General features: G+C 38.4%; 2 protein-coding genes and 1 long non-coding RNA gene across 4 annotated transcripts; all 3 read left to right on the top strand.

The window, feature by feature from the left end:
• Positions 1-6,229: 6,229 nt before the first annotated feature.
• LOC149025515 (TPR repeat-containing thioredoxin TTL1-like) lies at positions 6,230-11,423 on the top strand. Of its 2 annotated transcripts, none has more exons than XR_016171743.1 (7): positions 6,230-7,633; positions 8,519-8,714; positions 8,811-8,995; positions 9,077-9,410; positions 9,508-9,712; positions 9,808-9,927; positions 10,017-10,104. XR_016171743.1 is itself a non-coding variant. In XM_089145725.1 (7 exons), the coding sequence occupies exons 1-7, from the start codon at positions 6,681-6,683 to the stop codon at positions 10,170-10,172; spliced, it is 2,136 nt and encodes a 711-aa protein (XP_089001851.1). In that variant the 5' UTR covers positions 6,231-6,680; the 3' UTR covers positions 10,173-11,423. The 2 variants fall into 2 exon arrangements, 1 of the variants encoding a protein (XP_089001851.1); XM_089145725.1 differs by having other exon boundaries at positions 6,231-7,633; positions 9,821-9,927; positions 10,017-11,423.
• Positions 11,424-15,045: 3,622 nt separating this feature from the next.
• Positions 15,046-16,102, top strand: LOC149025514 (uncharacterized). The gene is made up of 3 exons (XM_089143134.1): positions 15,046-15,139; positions 15,385-15,429; positions 15,546-16,102. The coding sequence occupies exons 1-3, from the start codon at positions 15,047-15,049 to the stop codon at positions 15,915-15,917; spliced, it is 510 nt and encodes a 169-aa protein (XP_088999260.1). The 5' UTR covers position 15,046; the 3' UTR covers positions 15,918-16,102.
• Positions 16,103-16,916: 814 nt separating this feature from the next.
• On the top strand, positions 16,917-21,015 carry LOC149025513 (uncharacterized). The gene is made up of 4 exons (XR_016171446.1): positions 16,917-17,076; positions 17,232-17,371; positions 20,292-20,624; positions 20,767-21,015. It is a non-coding gene; the product is annotated as an uncharacterized LOC149025513 (long non-coding RNA).
• Positions 21,016-23,126: the final 2,111 nt, after the last annotated feature.

The raw sequence follows: 23,126 nt of genomic DNA, 5'->3' as shown, positions 1-23,126 counted from the left end.
AGTCTCTTGTTCAGTCATATTATCATCATCATCCTCAAAGGTATTCTTATCCAAAAGAAACATATGCAGAGTCGTAGACACATCTGCGTCATTGTGTGTGTGTGTCACAGAAAGAGAGAGTTTCTGGGGGTCAATTCTCTGTAAGGTCATTTTACTCTGGATGGGATAAATGCTCTGCTGTGCCATCCTTCTTTTGCTGGTAAAGAAAAAAACAAGAACAGCAAAGAAAATCCGGAAACAGAAAGTGATCGAACACTGGGGGTGTGAGGAATGAAGACAAGACTTACAGCCTAACCATGAGGTTCATGAGATGATGAGAAGCTCCTTATCATATAAATCTCTGTCGTCTTGTCTTTCTGTATTTCACACCACAGGAAGGCCTTCTATATGTTTAGGGAATGTTTTGTGATCTTGCTGGCCAGTGTGATGGAATATTAGATGGTGATGATGAAATCTTTGCAAAAGAGATAGCCCAGCCCATATGACCGTTGGAAGAAAAATTAATTGTGTTTATTTAATGGGAATCAAACCTTTTATACAATATCATTATGTGGTCAATTCATATCAGGGCTGGGGCTCGAGAGATGGGTCAATTCTGTGAAGCTTCTAATTTGGACGAGTGTCATAATAACCTGCTGTGCCATTCTTCCCTTCTATGATATGATTTTGCCGGGTTTCTTATCCAGATTAGTTGGTTTCAGATAAAAACACCACCACCAGGCACTCACACCAATGGGTATCTATCAGTGCAAGTGAAGAACAAAGACAACATCTAACAGCCCAAAGCATCCATGATTAAGGCCAGGCCATTCGAACCCCTTTCCTCCAGTCATCTCCCTCATCATCCATTCCCACGTTACCATCCCTCTCTGATATTCTCCTCTTCATGACTATCCCAATTAAAAGCACCTTATCACTCCTTGTGATTTGGCTCTCTCTCTCTCTCTCTCTCTCTCATGCTGCCGACCCATATAATCTCAAGTGAATCAGAGAGACCCACCATGACAGCAATTAAAAGGTTCTGCCACAAGTTTACACATGCAGTGCACATGCACAGACATGTTCTCAAGCTAGGAAGATCAACCAATATCAAAGAACCAACACAATTCTAGATCATATCATATCGACCCAACCCCATCAAAAAAAAAAAACCCATTGAATTACATGGTGGGAAACATGTGATGGCTCAAGAGCAACACAATCTATAAATTAATCTGTCTCAGTGTGAATAGTAATATATTTCTCTCCTCCGTACTATGACCCAGATTCCTCGCACAAAGACATTCTTGGTACTCATCTAATACTTCTCACATGGCTGGAGCAGTCTCTCTTGGAAATGTCACTTCATCTGCACTTTCATATTTGACTCACAACAATTTATAAAGTTTGTTTTGGGATTTGTTGAATGATCTATTGGTGGTTACTTTATACTCTTTGTGGTAGCTAGACACAGATGATTACAGCACTGTCTGATCAATAGGAATAGATTTAGAACCCAGTGCAGTAAATCTTCAGCTCAAAGACAATCTTTGAGCTTCTTGGAAATCTAGTGAGTCTTGTCAGATTTTATATTTAAATCCAATAAAATATGTTCTCTTGTCATCAGGCCCCAAGCCTAGCAGTCCAAAACTAAAAATGATTCTTTTATATTTTTTAAACTGAAAGATTCCACAGACATTTCATTCGCATTAAACATCAACCTTGTAATGCAAATTTTTCGTTCTGTTTTTATCCAGACCTTGAGAACAACTTCTTGAAGAACTCCCAGTCTTCCAGCTGACTCCTGAAGCTAACATGTTCTTTTTGAGTATCCATATTCCATTATTCTTAGCGACGTGTAACTTAGCCCAGCCACAGTTTCTGGGTTTTTAATTTCCTTCTTCGCCTCTCACTCTTCTCTTTACTGTACAATCTTATCTTTCACGCTTCCTCTATTTTCAACTTCTGAACTTTCTTCTCCTTTTCTGCAAAATGGTTGGTTGGTTGGTTAGTTGGAGAGAGTCAGAGAGAGAAGAAATTAGATTATATTACTGTAAATATGATGCCTTCACAGCAAGCTTTCTTTGTCGAATTCCTATGATTAAATAATTAGAAAAACAGTGTTCCAATGAGAAGCAAGTTTCTGAGATTTTGGCAACGGTGAACATTTCCAAGGTGAGATGTAGTGCCTAAGATAATATGATTATGTTCTAATAGGGAAATGCCCATTTTTGTCTTACTTGGATATTGTTTCATCATTTAAAAGTGCTTTAATTTCTCTATTTGAAGATTTTTGAATCTGTGAGTACTCACTTTGCCAATCTAACTGTGGACCCATTAATCCATCATCATTAAAACGAAGCCGCCCCATCATAGATTGTCTCTTTCATAATATTAATCAGTAAAAACATTCATTGGAGCATCCAATAAGGGTGAGATTTTCATTTTAATATAGATAATTAGACTATTGTTGTTCATTATAATTTAGATGATCTATAACACAGTTCATGAATTCTCTCTATCATTTCCATTGTCTTCGTTTTGAATTATATATAAAAACAACGACAATACATCAAATGTGAATAACTCACACAATGCCGATATTACAAAGCACTTGAACACTCTCCCTAATATCTGGCTTTTAAAATTTAATGATTACCTAATTTTCAATATTCCATGAAGAGATTAATAAGATTTTAAGTTCATTAATGAGCCAGGCAATAATTTCTAGCCTAACAAGCCATCTCTGTTGGTTGGAAGTTGGCAATAGAAACAGCTGGTTAAGTAGGGCCTCAATGCCCACCCTTGGGATTGGCATTGCCGTGTGCTTAAGGATGACTTGGTGCAAAAGTAGAAGAGCTTTGAGGGTCACACCATTGAACAGCACAAATGAAGAAGAGAAGAATAGGAGTGATAATGCCTTATTTGTGTCTGTTGGTCTTTCATCTTAATAAGACCCAAATGACAAAACCTTTAAAAAAACCCAATTGACCTATTGAATCTCAACTCACAAGCATTTCAATAAAGAATTTACTATATATTGCTCTTCTGTTGTCTTTAAATTCTATCTGAACTGTTCAACAAACTACCCAGGTGATCGAGTTGGTCTTGATGTATCATTGTATTAAATTTTCCCTTTTGTTGCAAAGAACATAACAAAATCCACGGAAGAAATAAGCTACCAGTTCTCTTGCATTGTATAGAAAATTTGGTGGGATCCAAAGCTAATTAGGTCGTTCTATAATTACTATTAAATGACTAGAAATTAATTTGATGTGTAGATAGTTTGGCCAACAAAAAAAAAATAAAAAATGATCTTCATTTATTATTATTAAATGAATTAATTTACTGTACAAACCAGCTGATGCCATATCATTAATGCCTAATTATTCTCAACCCACCAAACAATACAGTAATCATCTTCTCCATTTAAACCATTCATTCAAGACCTAACCCACTGGAACCCTATATGGACTTGTTGTTAGTAGTAGTGAAACTAATCAGAAAAGGAATGCAATAGAAAAGATGAAATAATCGAGTTCTTTCATGGAAAGCTCTGATCAGACTAGCTGGCACTGAGAGGAGATTTAATTCCTGAAGCTAAAAGAGAGACTGGCAATGCCAATTGGCACCACATTGTTTGGTAGAAAAGTTTCCATAAGTAAATAATTGATTTAATGGTTACCAAATGAGAAAGCAAAGGTTTTATGCTGAAGAAGAAACCCAGAACCATTTTCGTGTTCTTCACCAGTTGAAGCCTTCAAAGCAGGCTCACCTATATCTGTCTTCTTCCGTAACTTATAAGCTTTATTTGGAAGTAAGCAATCATGGATCATAATGTAAGCAGCAACTATCATAACAGTTAGGTATATACCTTTACAAATATGAACAAATAATTGAGAAGATAAGTTCCATTTTCATTTCTTGAGAAAAACTGAAGTAACCCTAATCTTAAAAGCGTGTAATACATCATAGATCATTGACTGAAGGAAAGTCCCATGGTTTGGAATCCCAATATGAGAAAAATGGTCTCTTTACAGGTGACAACCAAACACAACCTTATACATTATTACAGCTCTAGGACACTCAAGTAATGTTAGTTAGGCTCTCACTGGTAAAGAGATGGAACCGTCACTGCCATTGACCAAACGTAGTGGATGGTTCTTCAAAATTGAATGTCTTACCAAAAAAAAAATGAATATGGAAACACTTTCTTCACTTGTGTTAGGCAAAGTCAAGTGTTTTTTGCGAAGTCAAAATGGTCTTCTCCGACGCTGACCACAAATTACAGGGGCCCACAGGATTAGAGTGACAAAATTTATTTTTTAAATATTTTTTATTTGTAAGTCTTACATAATTTGTAGTTGTAAGAGCCTGTCCGAAGAACACATAAAACAAGGTTGATATTCGAGTATTGATAGGGTTTGTTAGTCAAGGATTGAAAAGAAAATATACCCAAAAATTTTAAAAAAAAATTGATAAAACCCAAAAATTAATTTACAAAAACAAATCAAAATATGTTGTATTTTTTATTGTACCATTTATTATTTTACTTGTAACCTAAATTCTGCCAAAGCAGACATTTGCATGTGGTAGAGAAATTGCTTCACTTGGAAAGACTTCGAATTAATTGCAATTCAATTAATACCCTCCCCTCTACACAAAAATTGATCTGAATCACATGGTTCATATTAAAAGGGTTGTCCTTCGAGACCCTTTAAGGGATATTCTCCGAAAAGAAAATAATTCTATACCAAGTCAAATCGATTTTATTGTAGAATTTATTTGTCAAAGGTAATTAAAGTTCTTAATTTAAGATGTTAAATACACCACATTCAATATATACTCATGACCATTAGGTGACCATTAGATTGTAATACAGTAATTCTTACCATTGCATCAAGGTTTAAAACACTTAATTTTTATCAATTATCCAAATTTAGATGTTGACCTCCTCCTAATATGTGATGAAGATATATGAAGAGAGCACAAATGTCTACTCGAGTAAAGGATCCGAAGGAAGATGCTTCTTTGGTAGGCAATGGGAACAATCGGATTATTCTACCTTGATTTTGATCTGGGATCCGCAAACGCGATGCAAAAAAGAAACCAGGGTGACTTAGGTAATATCTAGAAAATAAGTTGGATAGGGTTGGAAGAGCAAAATCTCACATGTCACCCAATTGATAAATATAAATAATTTTCTAATTTTAGTAACAAAGAATGATCTCCTTCATGCGTTTGTGTTTTTCCACTGTTCAGATCCTGTGGGCCCTACCAGATTAAGTTTGAGTTAACAACAATGAAACTTTTGATTAATCAAAATTTGTAACTATAATTTAATCTCCGACATAAACTAGAAGCCAAAATTAAGGATCAACTTAGATTTGCATTTCTGGTAATCAGGAACCATGCATGGAATATTACTATGGAATCTTTCTTACTAAGAAGGTCAACTAATTAATGCTAGATTTATTTGTGGTCAACCAAACGGTCTGGTTTTTAAAAACGGTTCAACCAACGGAGCTAGCCGTGGTCAACAGCCGGGGAAGGCGATCCGAACTGGTCTGTTGTCACCAATTGTGTGTTATCCTTCCAAGTCAACACGTTCCGTTAGTCTTGGATCGGTCTGCTCGTCAGCTTTGTTAACGGAATATTCGTAACAGAATATTCGGCTATCTTGGGAGTGATTCGGTTGATTTCTCCGTTGGAACGCTGAGGGTTTCTCTTAAGCTGCCAGCTGGCATGGCACACTGCACATGGCCAGCTTCTCGGGTCTGAATTCTGAAATTCGCAATTACTGGAATACCCATCATGCTCCTTCCATTTGTAAATCCCAGTTATCCAATAAATTCTGGACAGTTTGGTAAATTGGCATACGAGTCTGGACAGTTTGGTAAATTGTCATGCGAGTCTGGACAGTTTGGTAAATTGGCATGCGAGCCGATTTAAGAATTCAGATCGCTTCTTGCTTGAGTGGAGGGAAGAACTGTAAAATACCGAACTTGGAAGTCAGTAGTTGAAACTTGAAAGAGTTTAAAGCAGACAAGATCAAAATGAGTTAACTTTTTTTACCAAAAAATAAAATAAAATGAATGAACTTTGAACGAAGCATCACTCTGGCAATGAATGGCCCCAGTGGTAAGATGCTTATCGGACGCCTTAGAATAAGAATTACCAACAAATATATATATATGGAACAGGCCAAATCGGACAAGGAAATTTAAGAACAGTAAATTATGAAAATGAAAAATAAATGAAAAGAATCAAGAACAGTAGTAGAAGAGAGAAGAGTACACAGAGCAGAGGTGTCTCGTGAGGAAGCAGGTGAAGAGGAACAGAGAAATAAAAGAAACCAAAAGCTATCTGCTTTCTGCTCACCTCTCTTATATATAATCTTTGAATCCAACTCCTCTCTTTCTATCTCAATACTTTCTAAGAACTCTGCATTCATTCGTTACTTTTATTTTATATATCACGAGATCCCCATAGCTGTCTTTCTCTCCTTTATTTTAGCTTCTCCTTTCTCTTCAAGAAGAACACTCTCTTCTCCATTTTCTCTCTCCATGTCCTTCAATGTTTGTTTCGTTTCTTAATTGTTGGTGGTGTCCTTGTAGTTATAGCTGCATGCATTGTTGAAAGGGAAGATTGAATAGAATAACCACCAGTGAATTGACTCCTTGTAGTTGTTCTCGGTAGAAATGGTACAGACAGAGAGGTCCAAACCCAAAAAAGGGATGATTATTGCCCTTGCTGATCGATTCCGTGGCAGTTTGAATAGCGAAAACAAGAACCAGAAAACTGATAGCAAACAAGTCCAGCGGACTTCGCCGGTTTCCATATTGAAGCGGCCTAAATCGGTTCGGTTTCTGCTGCCAACTGCAAGCAGCAGTTCTAGCTCGTCTGGTTCTGGTTCTGGTTCTGTTTCAGGAGAAACTGTGAATACCTCAGGAATCAGATCGGATGATGGTGCAAAGAGCGACTCAGGCGACCAATCGGGATCGGGCGGAAGCAGTCCAATTGTGACGGAGAGCGAACGATCTGCCCCTGCAACCCCTAACCCCAAGCCTGTTCATCGCGAATCTCATTCCGCCGTCGTCGTCAGCCCATCATCATTAGTACCTCATAGCCCCAAGATTATTCATGACAAACATTGTAAAAGCCCTAAGATGGTGAGTTTACCTTTACTTCCTGTTGGAAACATTTGTCCATCGGGAAAGCGTATAGTGACCGGAATGAATCACACCCCAAGAAATGAGGTTCTTGGCTCGGGGATTGGGAACTACGGTTATGGTACTATAATACGGAGACGCAGTGAAAAGCCGGGCAGTGGTGAAGCGAGTTTGGAGGATTCAATGAGAGCTAACCCGACTCCAGAGGAATCAATGAGGAGGGCTATGGAAAGTTCGAAGCCAGAGGAGGTGAGAATGGCTGGCAATGAACAGTACAAGATGGGAAAATTTTCAGAAGCGGTGACTCTGTATGATAGAGCGATAATGTTATCTCCGGAAGATTTAGTAACTCGAAGTAACAAGGCAGCTGCATTGATTGCTCTTGGTAGGTTATACGACGCCATGAGGGAATGCTTTGAGGCTCTGAGGGTTAATGCTCTGTATGAAAAGGCTCATCAGCGTTTGGCGCTTCTGTATTTGCGGTAAGAAAATTTGGGCAAGCCCTGTACTTTGCTTTTCTTCTTTACATGAATGTGAGTTGTTGGTCATTTGTTTTCCCGAGGACTTGTTGAATTTGTAGATGTTTCTGCCTCCTGAGAGGATGAACCTCGAGTGTTCTGTTCTTATGATCTAGGTTCTGCTTAGGTTTGGGATGTTTTGTGGGTTTGGTGTGTATTTTATCATGTAATTATAAGATCTAGTTTCTGGATGTTCTCTTGGTGCTTTCTGCCGGCTGTGATGTTTGTTGTCATCCTCTTTGTGTTATGTCTGCATTCGTGGTTGTGTTTTGTTTCTTTTGACTGATTATGGCCTCTTTGCAGTGATGCTTTTCATTGGCATTTGGTGGCTGAGATTCATGGGTTGCTGTTTTTTCATTTTCCTCCCAAATTGTGCTGCACAGTAATGTATACTAATGGGAATCTTGTCAGTGGTTAGTCAAATAAATTTTCTCTGTTTGAATAATCTAGATTGTTTGATGATGCTTAGTTTCTCTCCTCTTTGTTTAAGTCCATTCTACACTTCTTGCTGTTTTATAATGGTTTTGGCAATATGATAGATCCTCTACTTTAACTCTCTAGTGACTGGTGACTGATTCACAATAGTCACTGGTGTTTCTGATTGGTTATATAACTTTGCAATTGAAGTAATTTTGCCAGTATAGGTTAATTGGATTCCCTTGATTTTCCTGCATCTGCCATTAGCTAGTCTCCGATTATGAGTGTTTCAAGGCAGGAAAATTTTCCTATAAATTTTCAAAGTTTTACATTTTAGGTTAAGTTTTGAGAATGCCTGGAAACACCTGCATTTTCCTAGGCATCAACCTGATTTGGACCACCAGGCTTTCCTATTAATTTAAACCTTTACAGGTTTGGGCAAACTATAAGCGCCCGTAAACACGTGGAATGTTCTGCGCAGAAGCCTGATCAGGCGGTATTAAAAATGTTTAAGGCTATGGATTTGCATCTGGAGAAATGTACTGAAGCCCGAAAGAAAGACGATTGGGAGAGTGCATTGAAGGAAACTGATGCTGCCATTGCTGCTGGAGCAGATTGTTCTGCTCAGGTATGATCCTGTGCTCAATTATATTTTGGATTGTTGACATTGTAGTGTAAAGCTAGATAATCATTCAACTTGAATTGGTTGGAATGGAGTTTACAGCTCTTCACATGTAGAGTAGAAGCATTATTAAAGCTCCATCGGGTGGAGGATGCAGACTGGGGCCTTTCAAAAATTCCCTATTATGAAGCAGCAACCTTTCCACGTTCACAGACCAAGTTCTTTGGTTTCCATTCTGAAGCTTACCTGCACTTTGTCCGGGCCCTGGTTGACATGGCACTTGGAAGGTGAGTTAAGAGATATGAAGTTCTCCAGTGAAGTGTATAATGCCATTGGGATGAATGATTTTGATGATGGATGCCTTGCAGGTTTAATGAAGCAATTGCTGCAGCTGATACAGCTGCAAAGTTTGATTATCTTAACACTGAAATTACTAGGATGCAAGACAATGCAAGGATGGTGGCAAGAGCCCGCGCCCGTGGTAATGACCTCTTCCAAGCTGGAAAGTTTGCCGAGGCCTGCTCAGCATATGATGAGGGCCTCAACGTTGATATTTACAATTCTGTTCTTTATTACAACAGAGCAACATCTTACTTTAAGATTGGCTTGTTGGAACTCTCCATTGAAGATTGTAACAAAGCTCTCAGGATTCGGCCCAATTACACCAAGGCCCGTTTTCGACGGGCTGCTTTAAATAGAAAGGTGCATTTTCTTCTTTTAATTCAACTTGTTCACAGATATTTTGTGATTCCAACATTAGTTGCCCTGAGTAATCAAGTCGATCTTTGTGGGAATGCAGCTAGAACGATGGGCTGCATGTGAGAGAGACTATGCAATTTTGAGAAAGAAACTACCAGGTGATAACGAGGTTGCAGAAGCTCTAATCCATGCCCAAGTTGCATTAAAATATTCCCCAAGTGGGGAAGTTCAAACCATGAAACTTGATGGTGAGATGGAGAAAGTATCAGGTCTTCCTCAATTTAAAGCTTCAATATCTTCACGTGGTGAGCCCTCTTGCCTGGGGTTTTAAACTTTCTTTAATTCTTTGACCTCGTCACTTGTTTTTCAGTTTATAGTTGATTAACTTCTAGCAACTAAGCTCAAAATGGCAGGTTTTTCCATAGCGTACTTCAGTTCAGCATCAAACAAGCAATGTGAACAGTTATGTCACTTTGTGGGCACCCTACATATTCGTTACCCAATTGTGAATTTTGTTGAGGTAGTTACCCCTTTATCAGTGACTATGAACTAGTTGATGTGTGTAAAGTAATTTCTTCCAAGAGTTTATTGGATGATATTTGTCTGAAGGTTGACGTGGAAGAGAGCCCAGAAGTCGCCGAGGAAGCACATGTTGCGGAAGTTCCAGCATTCAGGGTGTACAAAAGTGGCAGCAGTCTTGGGGAGGTACTCAGACCTACTACACTCCGAGCTTTGATTGTCTCATTGAGCCAATACGGTCTCTAGTACAGTTTGCAATTTTTTTCCGGGCAAAGCATGTACAAGAGCATTCTTATCTCGTTTTCTTTGTTCTTTTCCCCTCTCTTGCAATGCAGCCCTATATCACTGTCCTCAATTCTTCCCCCAAGTCATATAGAATTAGTAGCTCACTCTTGGCTGGAACCAGCTATGTAATAATTTCAGAAGGGCCAAGCCCTGAAGAATCTAGAGAGAGAACCCAGTCCTCATAGCATAGTCTTATTCATTCTTTCCATTATCCGAGGGAGCCAAGGCCTGGAGAACCTAGAGAGAGAACCCAGTCCCATGGCACAGATTTAATCATTCTTTTCCATTCCCGTTGTTCCTTAGGTTGCCTTATTCTTGAATCCTCACATTCCTTAGCAGGATAAGAAAGCTGTATATTTAAATAGGCTCTGTTAGTTCTATTTCAGACACTTTGAAGGTTGGCTTGTAGGGTAATTGTTTTCATGTACATAAAAAACATTTCCCCCACCCCAAAAGAAAAAGCAGGGGGAAACAATGAGAGATTGGAGATCTGGCGGTTACTTCAGGGTTAGTGAGAGGAGGGGGACCGAGATGATGTTATCATTGTTGCCAAGCTCTACCATTCTTTGAATAAGAGAAAAAATCTCATTCTTTTGGTATAATATATAGATTTTTTTTGTAACCTAGGGTGTATGGTATGTTATTTGACGTCTAAATCTTTTTTTCATTTTTGTCACCGGACGTTTGTCCCGAAATTTATTCAGTCCATTTTAGATTTATGATATGGTCTCAACATTACATCAAATGGCTGAAATTTATTTAAAAGTCACATCAAAGAGTTGTGATTAAATTTTAAAAGAAAATGATATAATTTGTAAATAGACCTTAACCTTTTAATGTGATGTTGGGACACATGTCACGCATCTACAAGTCATAAATGGACTAAATATTAGTTGGTCTTGCTAGCAAACATTGGATTCTGGTAGGCCCTACAAATATTTGGAGGTCTATCGTACCATACATGAATCAACAGTAGCCTGACAGTTTGGAAACATACACAACCCAAACCATTGTATGTAATATCGCTGAATTTTGGTGGTTTCGGTTCATGGCGAACCAAAACTGAGGCCAAACCACAAACTGGCAAGATATCGACATTTATCACCGAATTGACGATATCTCGAGAAAATATTGTTACAATCAGCTCCTCCCACACTACACGCATTATCCAATGCCACCTACAACTTCTCATTTCCTATTTGATTATTACCAATACACCACGTTTGCCTAGCCAAGTTAGTTGATACAAAGGTGCCGCCACCGTCGGGGGCAGCTCTGCCGCTGCCCTTTGCAGGTGCAGGTGTGGTTGTGGGTGTGTTTGCTTGGGTCTTCACTCCACCACTAATAAACCCCCTGTTGTGTCACCATCTGCTTCGTCAATGGTATATTGTATACCTTCTGCTCGTTTAGGTAGAAAAGAACGTAATTCCTCTCTGAGGTAGCCCCTGGTTTCTAGTTCTCGTTGAACAGACAAATTGGTACATCTCAATCTCCACCTTGGGCCTCAACGGAGTTCCACCGCCCGTGAGAATCCTCTTCACGAGGTTGCCATTGTAGGCCGCTACATTTTTCGGGCTTGCACCAATCTCATTGGAATCTCCCTTCGACGGTCGTCCTGTCTTCATCATCAAAGCCGACATTGCTCCAAATAGCGCATCGATATTTCGGCAAGATTTTGCCATACCCAGCAAACTTTCGCACCTTGACCCAACTAGAGATGCTAGCACAATTACATAGAACTGCCCCCATCGACATGAGTGATTTGGAGAGATGTTTATGTTTGTTTTTAGCTCAAAGAAGGAATGAATGACCTAGACTGCAAGGGGTAGGTTAGTCATTTCAAGGCATTTTGGAGTCTAGTGCTACTAGATCCCTGATAGGCTTTGGGATAGAGCAATAGAGGAGGAGAGAGTACATATTGTTAAGTGGAAGGCCTGGCCACTCTTTTTTACTGAGTGGTTGGTGAGTGCATTTATGGCCAAATTTGAGGGACTTCATTGTATCCTACACATTTAATGCGATACATTTAACAGAACAATCAATTGTTAAATTGAGATTTTGTTCAAAATTTTAACTAGATTTCGATCCAATAGTCCGCTAAACAGTTTTGAGCATTAAATGTGCAAGACCGAAGCAACACAATAGATCAAGTAATGAAAATTGTCATTCCAAACCAAACCAGAGAGAGATATGGAAAGGACTTTAAAATGGTACTACTTTATTTATCAAGAAAAAAAGTTCTACACTTCTAGTTAGTAGATACGTAAAATATTGAGAAAGAAAAAGGAAAAACCCCAAAAATGAGGTTGAATGCCAGAAAAGGGAGAAGGCTGTGTCTGGAATGTAATTTTGGAGTCATTCTACACCAAGTATGCATCTCAAACAGTAAAAACAATTTCTGAAACAGTAAAAAAAAAAAGAAGTAGAAATTAGATATTTCTCTTTCTTTCCTTTCATACGTGCCCTGATTATGTCAAGCGTAGAGAAGAATAGTGAAAGAAGTCAAAGAACCCATATGGGTTTGTTTCCAGTTTAGTCCTTCCACTGTCTAGAGATAACTGATGTGAGAAGTAGAAACTCATTTTGTCCATTACCAAGAGGCCCACACCTCAACCAAAACCAAAAATTAGGACAGCTGAGTAATGTTTCTGAAAGGGAGATCGAATATGAACACCTTCTGTTATTAATTCCACAATGACCAACACTGGAGAAGTATGTGGTCTTCCCCTCGGTCAGAGGGTGGGGTACTTAGAGTGGAAGGTAGACCCTTGAGCCTTTGTCCTTTGAACTCTTGTGGTGTCCTTATATATGTCAATTGGCTTTAAAGGATTTCTGACCATCTTCCATCCTGCTTGTTGGGATTTGGTGAGCTTGCTATTATTAGTTAGTTGCCTTCTCATTAGGACTAAACTACCCACAAAAATAAGCAATCTAACTCTTACATGTAGCTTTTGTGTTTTCTTGAATCATTTTTGTCTCCATCCCTTGCCGCTTTCATCAAAGACACACCAAAATGGATTGAAAATCTCTATTTTCTAAAGATTGCATGTCTCTCGTGCCTGCATTTTTCTTTAGGCATGCGCATTAAATGCGTAGGCCTGTTCTGCGAAGAAAAAAAGACCGTTAAATTAAAATCTGGTTGAAATTTTGACCGAAATTTTGATTTAAAAACCTCGATTCCGACCAATAGTCATATTTATCGTTGACCGTGTCCGGCATTTATGGTACTCGACTGAAGCAAGGTTTCTCATGCATACCATGACTGTAAATCTCCTGCTTTGGCAGGGCTGTTGTGTGAGTGCATGAATTTGTGTGAATTTCTTTGCTGGGTAACTAAGAAAAGATAAAAGTTTGTTCTGAGTTATAGCTCTCAGTGTTTCTTCATGCTGGCAGCAAGAAATGGGTCCTTCCAGAAAAGATTCCAGAATTCACCCCCGGCAGCAGTTGAAAGATATCATCGATTAGATTCCACCTGTAAGGAAATACACAGCGGTCAGAGACCACTTTTCAGTTAGTCGAAAGATTCACACAGACCTTACAGGTTTTACTTTTACCTCCAGAACAGCAATCCTGGCAGACACAAATCAGCAGCAGCAGCAGCACCTATTGAGCAATACAATAATGCAACACATGAAACTGAGTTGAAAAAGAAATTAGATAAAAATCTCGAGGCCAGAATCATTTCATTGAGATATAATTAGTATGATAGCCATGGAAAAATAACCCAGATCTCATACTGGCTTGTCCCTTTGGAAAAGAATTTCAGAATTGGTTTGATGTTGTATCATATAATTGGGTGGATTGGCATGGTCCATTATGGAGGCCTTGACACAACAATGGGAATGGGCTGGTGGAAGTCTAAGAACAGAACGAGACGAAAATATGCTTTGGGCTAGAAGGGTTGAACGTAGCAGGCCTAAGTTCACATTTGCAGATTTCAGTTTGAATGTGAGACTAGATTTTGAGTTAGGTTAGAACACTATAATAACCATACAGAGTACTATATCTTGAGTTAGTTTATTTTATCAGACTGTGAAGAGTGATTTTGAAGTTATTTTGAATTTTTCTTTTTTTTTTTTTGGGGTATTTCAGTCTTTATTCCAAATGAGTTGGGGCCATAGAGTTCATGTTACATACATCAACTAGCCATGCAGTGGCTATGGTCAATCGATCCTAAACTCTAAGGACGCTATACCCTCCAGGCCAGGGTATCCGCAGCTGTGTTAATATCCTTGGTTACATAACAAAACATCCATTAACACCAGAATATCTCCAATATGGAGAATATCTCTAAGGGGACTAATCTATCGTTTTGGTGTTTCAAATAGTTGCTCAAGCAATTTTATAGTCCTAGAAATTTCCTTGAGTAATTGCATCAACTCTAAAGGCGGGGAGCTTCCAAACCACATTGCCTGTGCGAATGGACAAAGAAAGAAAAGTTATTTTGATAGAAAGCACTCTGAAGAGCAAAAAATTTCCTCGCCACTTCTTATTTTATTTATGTTTATTTAACAAGAACGGTAAATTGGTCATGGAAAAAAAAAAGGAAAAATTTTCAGCACCCTCTAAGTTATTCAATTTATCAAAAAGAGACGAAAAAACGAGTCAAGCATGTGCTGTTAGTTCAAGGTTTTCTTGTCCTATTTAACTTATTTATTTGTACTTAATTATAATTTCCTAAGAATAGGGGATCTAACTGTTAAATTAAATAACTCAAAAGATAGCATTAATTTTAGAGAGTAACTCAGGGTTTGTTTTAAAAAATTTCAAAAATAAAAAGGCTTATAAAATGAGAAGCACAAAAAACATAGGAAGGAAGATCTACAAAGTTGAAAATGAGGGTGAAAAAGAAGTTGTGGCTCGAAAACTACGAGACATTCCTGGAAACTCGCGACAAGAACAATCTCAGTGTCGATCATCTTAATCAGGTCTTTTTCAACATCTTCAATGTTTTTCTGCCATTAAATCATAAGAAATGCATTCTTTTTGAAATTTTAATATTCTTCATCTCTTCAAATTAAGCTTCAATATATTCTTCTCTATTCGCTTCCTGATATCGTTTAGGTTTTTGTTATTGTTTTCATCCATCTTCAAAATTTCGATTTCAAGAATTTGTCGACTCTGGAAATAGCGCTGTCTCATGGATCTACATTAATTTTGCTTGTTCAAACAGATCATATATATGCACGGACATGCAAAACTACATAAGCATCCTAAGGTGAAAATCGCATCGCCTTTACCTTTCTCGTTGCAGTTTGCTTCTCATAAATCTCCATTCTTCTTTAGCAAAATCGATCTATAGTTCTTCGGCTCCTCTTGCCTTTTGTTGCTCAGGATGTTCTCGCCTATTCAGCGAGCACAATCAATCTGCTACTCCCTTATCGATCAACACTGGAACAGAAAGATACGATTTCACCTTGTGCTTTCCTTCAGACCGAGGAGGTGATTGAAGATCTCTCCAACTTGGATTGGCAGGAATGTTCAGTTCAATTTGTCAAAACATTGAATTTAGGGAAGAGGAAACATGGATCGATTCTCGATCAACGCGCGAACTGTACCCCCTCTACTGCTCGTGAAAGCGTCGGAAAAATCGATGTAGGAAAGAAGCAGAAAGTCATGAACGTCAACACAAGCGTAGGAGGAAAATCTATTGCTCTTGATTCCACTCCTACTTCCGCTTGCCATTTCCCTCCGAGATCGTCTTGAATCAGAAATTATTCGGATTTCAGACGGAAGAAGAAGAGACACTAAGTTTTCTTTACCTTTTAACAGTTTCTTTTTTCATTGATAACTGCCACCATTTTCGGTGGGCTTTCCCTCACTTTTTCAATTTTAAAATGAATTGGTTAGTTTGCTTGGTTACTTTGACTCCGTAGATTTCAAAATTTTAGGTGGCGTTTGGTTCTGCGTTTCCCTGGAATTAGATTCCAGGGAATCATGAAATCTGTAAAAAAATCGTGTTTGGTTCCAACTTGAGTCGGAACCTAGCTTCAGCTAGGATCCACATTTTACACTAAAATGTAGGATCACCTGGAAACCACCTCCTGAGGTGGTTTCCAAACAGACTCACCTTTTGGAACCCACGTATAAAAACGGGTTGGAAGTCATCGTGAATTACATTTTGCTCATTAGCGAAGTTGAACTGAGTCGAAGCTAGGGTTGTCGTTCTTCTCTTCCATCGCATCGATTCGCAGCTTCTCATCTTGCTCATCTTGCTCATCTCGCTCATCTGTTCCATCGCATTGCATCGCATCGCAGCTACTCATCTCGCTCATCTCGCTCATCTCTTCCATCGCATCGCAGCTACTCATCTCGGTCATCTCGCTCATCTCTTCCATCGCATCGCAGCTACTCATCTCGCTCATCTCGCTCATCTCTTCCATCGCAGCTACGGTTGTCTTTCCTCTCTTTCATTGCAGCTGCTGATCTTGCTCCTCTCTACGAAACCCTCGTTCAAGAAACATGGCTGCTGCTTTGGTCGAGTGAGAGGGAGAAGGAAAGTGCAGTGAAAGCTAGAAAAAGCAGTTGGAAATAACTTGCAGAAGCTTGAACTGTTCTTGGAGTGTTTAGATAAAGCGGGGAGGCCCGGTGGGCCGCATATATGGTGAGTGGAGATCTCCTATTCAGCTTCTCCTTTGTCAATTCTAGTCCTACTAGGAGATGATTTCTCTATTTTGACTGTTGACTTCCCCGTTTAAATTTTTGGGATGTTGCAGTTGATGGCGTAGCAGCAAGGAGAGGGCAAGCAAAGCCTTTTTGGTCCACCGGCAAGTACACAGAGCAAGTACCTTGTTTTGGAATTAAGAGTGAAGAAATACAGAGGTGATCACCGATTTGGGATTCTGAAGACAGATTTGAGTTTCAGGTGAGTCTATAATTTAAATATAGTGAACAACTATGAGATAACTCAATCTGTCATACCTCTTTTGTTAGTTACTAATTATTAGTGATTGATTGTTTGATCGGTTTCTTACCTTCGTGTTAGTGCCGGTTTAATTTATTTTTTCTTTTCTTAATCAGATTGAGTGATTTGAACAGGAAGGCACTGGCTGTCGATTACTCGCTCAGGGAAACACTGTTCTTTTATCAAAGGCTCCTGATAATCCTCAGCATTGGGACCACAGTTTGTTGCAGACGCTCCTGATAATCCTCCTCTCAAGGTATTGGTTCTGGGTCTTTGATCTTGTCTATTTTCCATTGTTGTTTTCACAAAGAGAATTTCTCAGCTTTTGCTATGTTATATTATTTATTGACATTAATTCCAACTGCTTATAGTGATGTAAATGCAGAATTATCTCACTATAAAGGAAAGAATGGTAGTTTAAGAATTACTTCTTATTATGGTTTCTATAATTCAGTGTACTAAAAATTATTTTGTTAAGAAATCATGAGAGGCTATCTTTTTAACAACCAAATTTTAGTCCTGCTGTTCAAATTTAATAGCCAATATGCAACTTCAGTTCATTTGAAGAAGAAATGATATAGTAATAATATTGTGGGCTTTATAGCTTTAGTGACAAGGTTATATGGAAATCTTGACTTAGATTTTCTTCTATTATTTAAATTTTTGGTTCAGATTTGTTTGTTCTTGGTTGGTTTCTAGCTTTAGTGACAAGGTTATATGGAAATCTTGACTTAGATTTTCTACTATTATTTAAATTTTTGGTTCAGATTTGTTTGTTCTTGGTTGGTTTCTAGCTTTAGTGACAAGGTTATATGGAAATAGTGTTCTTATGCTCTTCCTCTTCTTTGCAATCTTTGTTCTAGCTGATACATATGTTGAGAGATTGTTGTGTTGGGTAGGGTTAGATTGCTTTTATCTAAGACTGGTTGATGGGTTGGTTTAACAGTCTTGCTTGGGATAATGGAAGGTAAAGATTATTCAAGTGGAAGTCTAGAGTCTTCCACAAGTTTGGGTCTTCCAAGCAAATGGGTTGGGCCCCATCCTGAGCCCCTTCCTTCTGCCACTCTTTCTGTGGGCTTCACTACTCTTATTTATTTCTCTGCATTTATTTTCACCTGCTGCCTCACATCCTGTTAGTCCTGAAATTCTTCAAGGATACCTTTTTGCCCGTGCAATTATTATTTACACACTTCTTGGACATCTGAATCACTTGCTTCTAATGTCAGCCAGTTTTTCAAAACATGTCTTAAAACTGATGTAGGTTCTTGATTTTTTTTTTTTTTGTAGGATAAATTAAATTATTAAAACTTACATAGGTTACTTAGTTCCACTACATTTCAATCATTCAGAAATTCTATCGCGGTCTTGTGCTATAGGTGAACTTTGCTATGCGTTCTTAACTATTGATCTATTTTTATTTTTATACATAGTTAGATTTCCGGGCTAGCGCCCCTTTTGTTCTTTGGGTTTTGAATTAGATCAATCACTACTTGCGTGTTGTATCACTTACAAGCTTTTTGTCATCATGTCATGTCATGTCATATATATCATTAATCTCTCTGTTTTTAGCAATCCATATAACAAAATCCAATGCACTATGAATCTTTAGTGTTATAAAAGCTAGAATGCTTATATAGGAAAGAAGACAAAACAAAAAAAATGCATATATTATTTCTCATTCCATTGGATTAGACTATTAATATGTTCTTGTTGGTGGGTCATTTATTTCAGTTTGATTAAGTATGCATTGTCTATATGATCACATTTCAGGACCTAAATTTAGAGAACTCATAGTCACATTGTTCAACATGAATGACGAAGAGTTGGTAGTTGCTCTGGTGGCCGCCGCAGTTGTCAACGTAGTTGAATACATTAATAAAACATATGTTGGGAGGCAACCATATCGGTAGATTCCCGTGGGTTTCTCAAACCCAACGTTTTATTGGTGGCACCGCGTGCATGCCGTGAGGAACGAGAATGAGCCAAAGATCCTTTTACAGCTTGGTTAGTTTATTGCGTCCGAGGGGGCTGTTAGAAGACAACAAATTGGTGTTAGTTGAAGAACAAGTAACAATGTTTCTACATTGTGTTGGACACCACATTAAGAATTCGACTTTAAAGAACCGTTTTGGGCATTCTGGGGAGACATGAGTCGACACTTTTGAGTGTTAAATGCAATGATGAAACTACACCCATTCTTTTAAAACCCCTAGTCTCACCACGCATCGAAGATAGCAGATAACCATCATAGCTTCTACCCATTCTTCAAAGATTGCGTTGGAGCCATTGATGGGTCTCATATACCAGCATGGGTACCTGTTGAACAACATAAGAAGTTTCGAGATAGGAAGGGTCTTATTACACAAAACATTTTAGCTGCATGTGACCATGACAAAAAATTCACGTATATCTTGCGTTGGAAGGGTCTCATCCGACTCCCGCATTTTGGATGATGCTCTCCATAGAGACGAAGATGCAAGATTAGTGGTTCCAAATGGTAAATTCTATCTTCTGATCTGTTTTGCAACCAAAGAGGTTTTTTGAGGCCATATCGAAATGTTGGTACCATCAAGGAATGGAAGAGGGAAATCAAAGACCCAAAAATGAAAAGGAGTTGTTTAACTTAGGCATCAAGGTTACGCCACGTCATTGAAGGTGCTTTTAGTTTGTTGAAGAGTCGCTTTAAGATATTGCAACACAAGCCAGTTCCTTTCAACTCAGTTAGATTGTGATAGCTTATGTCTCTTCACAACCACATTTTAAACCACAACTCTTTGGAAGAAGAGGGGTGGCTCTAGTCGGGGTCCCCTTCCTCTTACACCTTGAGGAAGATGAGGAGTAGTGATTCGATGAAGATGCGAACCATGCTTCATTCGATGCGCATTCCGAATGACTTGCCCAGTGTGAATGCTTGCAACAACATGTTGATGTGAAGACTGGGATCGCGAGCATGATTATTTAATTTTTAAATGTACTTCATTTGATGTTTGGTTTGTGTTTGTGTATGGGTGTACCTTATTTTGTTACTATGTCTCAAACTTTATTGTATTATTTCACTTTGTCTCAAACTTTGTTGTATTATTTCATGTCAACTCAATTATGTTGCTTCACTATTAGAAGTTGATATGTCTTTTTTTGGTGTATTTACTTTTATGACCCAAATGTGATTTTAGCAGATGGACTCTCAAAATGCCTCTCATTCAAGAGGAAGAGATATAGCCTCATGGCCTACGGAGGTGTCTCTTTCTCTACTAGAGTCTTTCCTACAATTCCACTCTAGTGGGAGGGCAGGAGATAATGGCCTAAGAAGGGAGCACTGGATGGGAATCAGCAAACAAATCTATGAAAAATTTGGGTCAAACTATGATTGGGAGCAATGCCGCAATCATTTTCGGATTTGGAAAAGTAGGTTGCGTGCGCTTTCCGACCTACAAAAACAAAGTGGACTTGGATGGAATCCAAGTGAAAATAGGTTTGATGCTGCCCCCCATTTTTGGGCCGAAGTAAAGGTAACAAGTAATCTTCACCACTAGTAAATTATTTTATAGGTTAATGCACTTTCCTCGCCGCTGCACATTAGCAGATAAAGTGAGTGAATAGCAGCCCCAATAGTTGATAAAAAGTTTACATGTTTATATTTTGAATTTGCAGAAAAAAGAACAGAAATATTGGAAGGACCATTCGGTGCGTCCCATTCACCTAGAGGTTGCTCTAGCCCTAGGTAATGAGATTGCCACTGGCGGTCAAGCTGGAACTGCTGCAAATTTCATGAATGAGTCACAGATGGAGTCACCTTTAGCCAACGAATTCAACATCCACTTGGATGATTATGAGATTGGCAACTCTCATGTTCAGCCTGATACTAATACAGTTGACATGTCAGCTACCCATCCATCTCCAGGTGAAAGTAGTCGATCTCAAGCGCAAAGAGGTGATGATCGGTCCGAGAATTCCAACAAGAAGAAGAAAGGAGTTGAAAAGTTGTGGGTCCCTTGGAGAATATCTCGGTTGCTTTGATAGACATGGTGAAGATTCTGCGAGAGGTTGCTATTGAGAAGGCACTGCAGAGAATGCACTCGAAGACCTCAGAGGCTCTGACAGGCTGAAGGCAACATGGGATCTTCTATGTGATGCCATTAATGCGATCACGGAGATTGACTTGGGGACTCGAATCGTCAAAAGAATTCTTTTTAAGTCACATCCACTTTGCAAGTGCACTACTTTCGAGCAGGAGGATAGGCAACCTCATCAAGTTCTTCTTAGAAAAATATGGCTGATTACCTAGGGCTGTTGAATGATCACAATATTTTGGGCTACAATCATGTATTTGCAGGCATGTTGAAAGACTCATGTATTTGGAGGGGTCTTATGTCTACTTTTATTGAGATGTTTTAAAATGACTTATGTTAACTGGTATATGGCACAATCTTTTTTTAATTGTGTCATTCATTAATGATAACTCTTAATGTTGGGCTATGTTTTGGAGCTAGGGCTGACTGAATTCAATTCTACAAAAATTCTTTTATTGTATCTATAATGCATGATAACGGGTATTTCTAATTTATGGTTGGTTTATCTTTCTTTGGTATTGCCTTAGAATGAGAGTTAACCTATGGTTCAGCCATTGGTTTATGAAAATCTTCCATGGACCGTATGGAGGTAATATACCTTCCATTGAGAAACTTTAGTTCCTGTTTAGATAAATTCTTTAGGTGCAAGCCCATCTGTTATTAGAAATACTCCGTTTGAAAAGGAAGGAGGTTTCCTTTTTATGTACATCAACAGCAGGTATCTTTTTTTAGAAGAAAGACATAAATGTTGGTGTCTAGCTAGAGAAGAGGAAAGCTGGGAAGCTAGGGATGAACCATGGTGAGACAAACTGAGACTGAGAAGCCAACATTCATTTATAAGGAGAAAAAAATGGGTGGCCTTCTATTACATGTGCAAGCACATCTGTTATTAGAAATACTCTGTTTGAAAAGAATTTGAGACATGTTCTCACCAAAGGCTTTTTTGAAGTGTTTGGATTTATTTGAAGTAAGGAGCAAACAGGGTCACCATTATTAGATTCCAAACAAGGACAACAGGTTGATGCATGTGGCTCTTCATAATCTTCTGATCTGCTTTCGAGATATTGTGTTGATGGTAATTTAAGGTCATATTTGATGCTGATTAGAGTGAATTATTTCAATTTTTCCCTTCTTGGTGGGGGTTCTAAATCATTTTTTTTTGGTAATAAGGTTCTGAAATCATTTCAGTTTTGGTTGTGTGAAAAAGAATTTTGTGAAGACTTGATATCCAAGAATATTCAGAGAGATTTAAAATATGGAAGAGACTAGAATTCAGCTTGAGAGCTGCTTTCACAGGTCTTTCCATTTCTAGAAGTCATTGGGTTAAAATTAATAGTTTTAATGTTGAAGACTCAATCAGCTCATCCACCCAAAATCTCATTACTTGTCTTCTCTCACTGATTTCATCTTTTGCACATCAGAGTGAACACCTACCATTCAAGAAGCTGCCTCATGCTTTCCATGTATGATACCTGTAAACTTAATATGGTTGAGATGGAGGGCTGATGTATTAACTCAAATTTCAGTTAACTTGAGCATTGCTTACCATGTCTGAATTGAAACTTCATAGCTTAAAATTAAAGATTTACTTGGCTAATGTAGAAAATTATATAGGACTAAGATTGATTAATTGGCACATCCTAATGTAAATGACATTGCTTTTTTCATCTAGTTTCCATTTACGTTGTTTGTTTCACCTTGTATTGATCATTGATACTTGATTTGTTTGTTCTTGTTTTGAATTGTAACAATTTGTTTCATTGATCAAAAAGCATAGCAGCAGCATAGTTCCAAATATTCAAGCATAAGCAGCAAAGTTCCTTAACAGAAAAGGTATAGTTTTTTTTTTGTTTATTAGATGGGAGGAAGAAGAGTAGTACTAGTAGAGCCAGGTTTTTTTTAATGCTACCTTCTCCTACTCGCTCCACTCTTCTCTTTCCC

This window comes from Hakea prostrata, chromosome 2 (genome assembly GCF_041222555.1).
Source record: "Hakea prostrata isolate BN-2017 chromosome 2, UWA_Hpros_2, whole genome shotgun sequence".
NCBI lineage: Eukaryota > Viridiplantae > Streptophyta > Magnoliopsida > Proteales > Proteaceae > Hakea > Hakea prostrata.
Note: the sequence above shows the minus strand (reverse complement) of the source record. Positions and strands in the feature narration are given on the sequence as shown.

Coding starts and splice junctions, on each gene's coding strand:
- LOC149025515 (XM_089145725.1), top strand. CDS start 6,681: ATGGTACAGACAGAGAGGTCCAAACCCAAAAAAGGGATGATTATTGCC. Junction 8,715..8,810: donor GAGCAGATTGTTCTGCTCAG/GTATGATCCTGT, acceptor TGGAGTTTACAG/CTCTTCACATGTAGAGTAGA. Junction 9,411..9,507: donor GGGCTGCTTTAAATAGAAAG/GTGCATTTTCTT, acceptor GTGGGAATGCAG/CTAGAACGATGGGCTGCATG.
- LOC149025514 (XM_089143134.1), top strand. CDS start 15,047: ATGAGGGTGAAAAAGAAGTTGTGGCTCGAAAACTACGAGACATTCCTG. Junction 15,140..15,384: donor GTGTCGATCATCTTAATCAG/GTCTTTTTCAAC, acceptor TTGTTCAAACAG/ATCATATATATGCACGGACA. Junction 15,430..15,545: donor AACTACATAAGCATCCTAAG/GTGAAAATCGCA, acceptor TTTGTTGCTCAG/GATGTTCTCGCCTATTCAGC.